This window comes from Eimeria mitis, genomic scaffold (assembly GCF_000499745.2).
Source record: "Eimeria mitis Houghton genomic scaffold, Emh_scaff465, whole genome shotgun sequence".
Lineage (NCBI taxonomy): Eukaryota > Apicomplexa > Conoidasida > Eucoccidiorida > Eimeriidae > Eimeria > Eimeria mitis.
Genome location: NW_013572956.1, coordinates 20,747 through 21,007, shown reverse-complemented (window position 1 = coordinate 21,007; position 261 = coordinate 20,747). Strand labels below are relative to the sequence as shown.

The following is a 261-nucleotide window of genomic DNA, read 5'->3' as shown; positions in this document are numbered from 1 at the left end:
CCCCGCCCAGAGCGGCCGCAGCGGGCTGCAGGCTGAGGGGCTCCTTTGGCCCCCCCGGCAGCAGCAGCAGCAGCAGCAGCAGTTGCTGCTGCTGCTGCTGCTGCTGCTGGCGCTGCACCATCCACTCCAGTAGTAGGCGGTCCTCCAGCAGCGCCTGCACTAGCAGCAGCAGGAGCAGAAGCAGCACCAGCACCAGCAGGACCACCAGCACCAGCAGCAGCAGCTGCAGCAGCAGCAGCAGCAGCAGCAGCAGCAGCACGA

At 68.6% G+C, this 261-nt stretch overlaps 1 protein-coding gene across 1 annotated transcript in view; it reads right to left on the bottom strand.

Moving 5' to 3' along the window:
* EMH_0013220 (uncharacterized protein) overlaps positions 1 to 261 on the bottom strand; it is a gene marked incomplete at both ends in the record, with an annotated part of 8,489 nt that overhangs the window by 256 nt on the left and 7,972 nt on the right. Inside the window, one exon of the mRNA XM_013499771.1 lies at positions 3 to 261. Within this exon, the coding sequence (XP_013355225.1) occupies positions 3 to 261 (259 nt within the window). The remainder of the gene's footprint in view (positions 1 to 2) is intronic.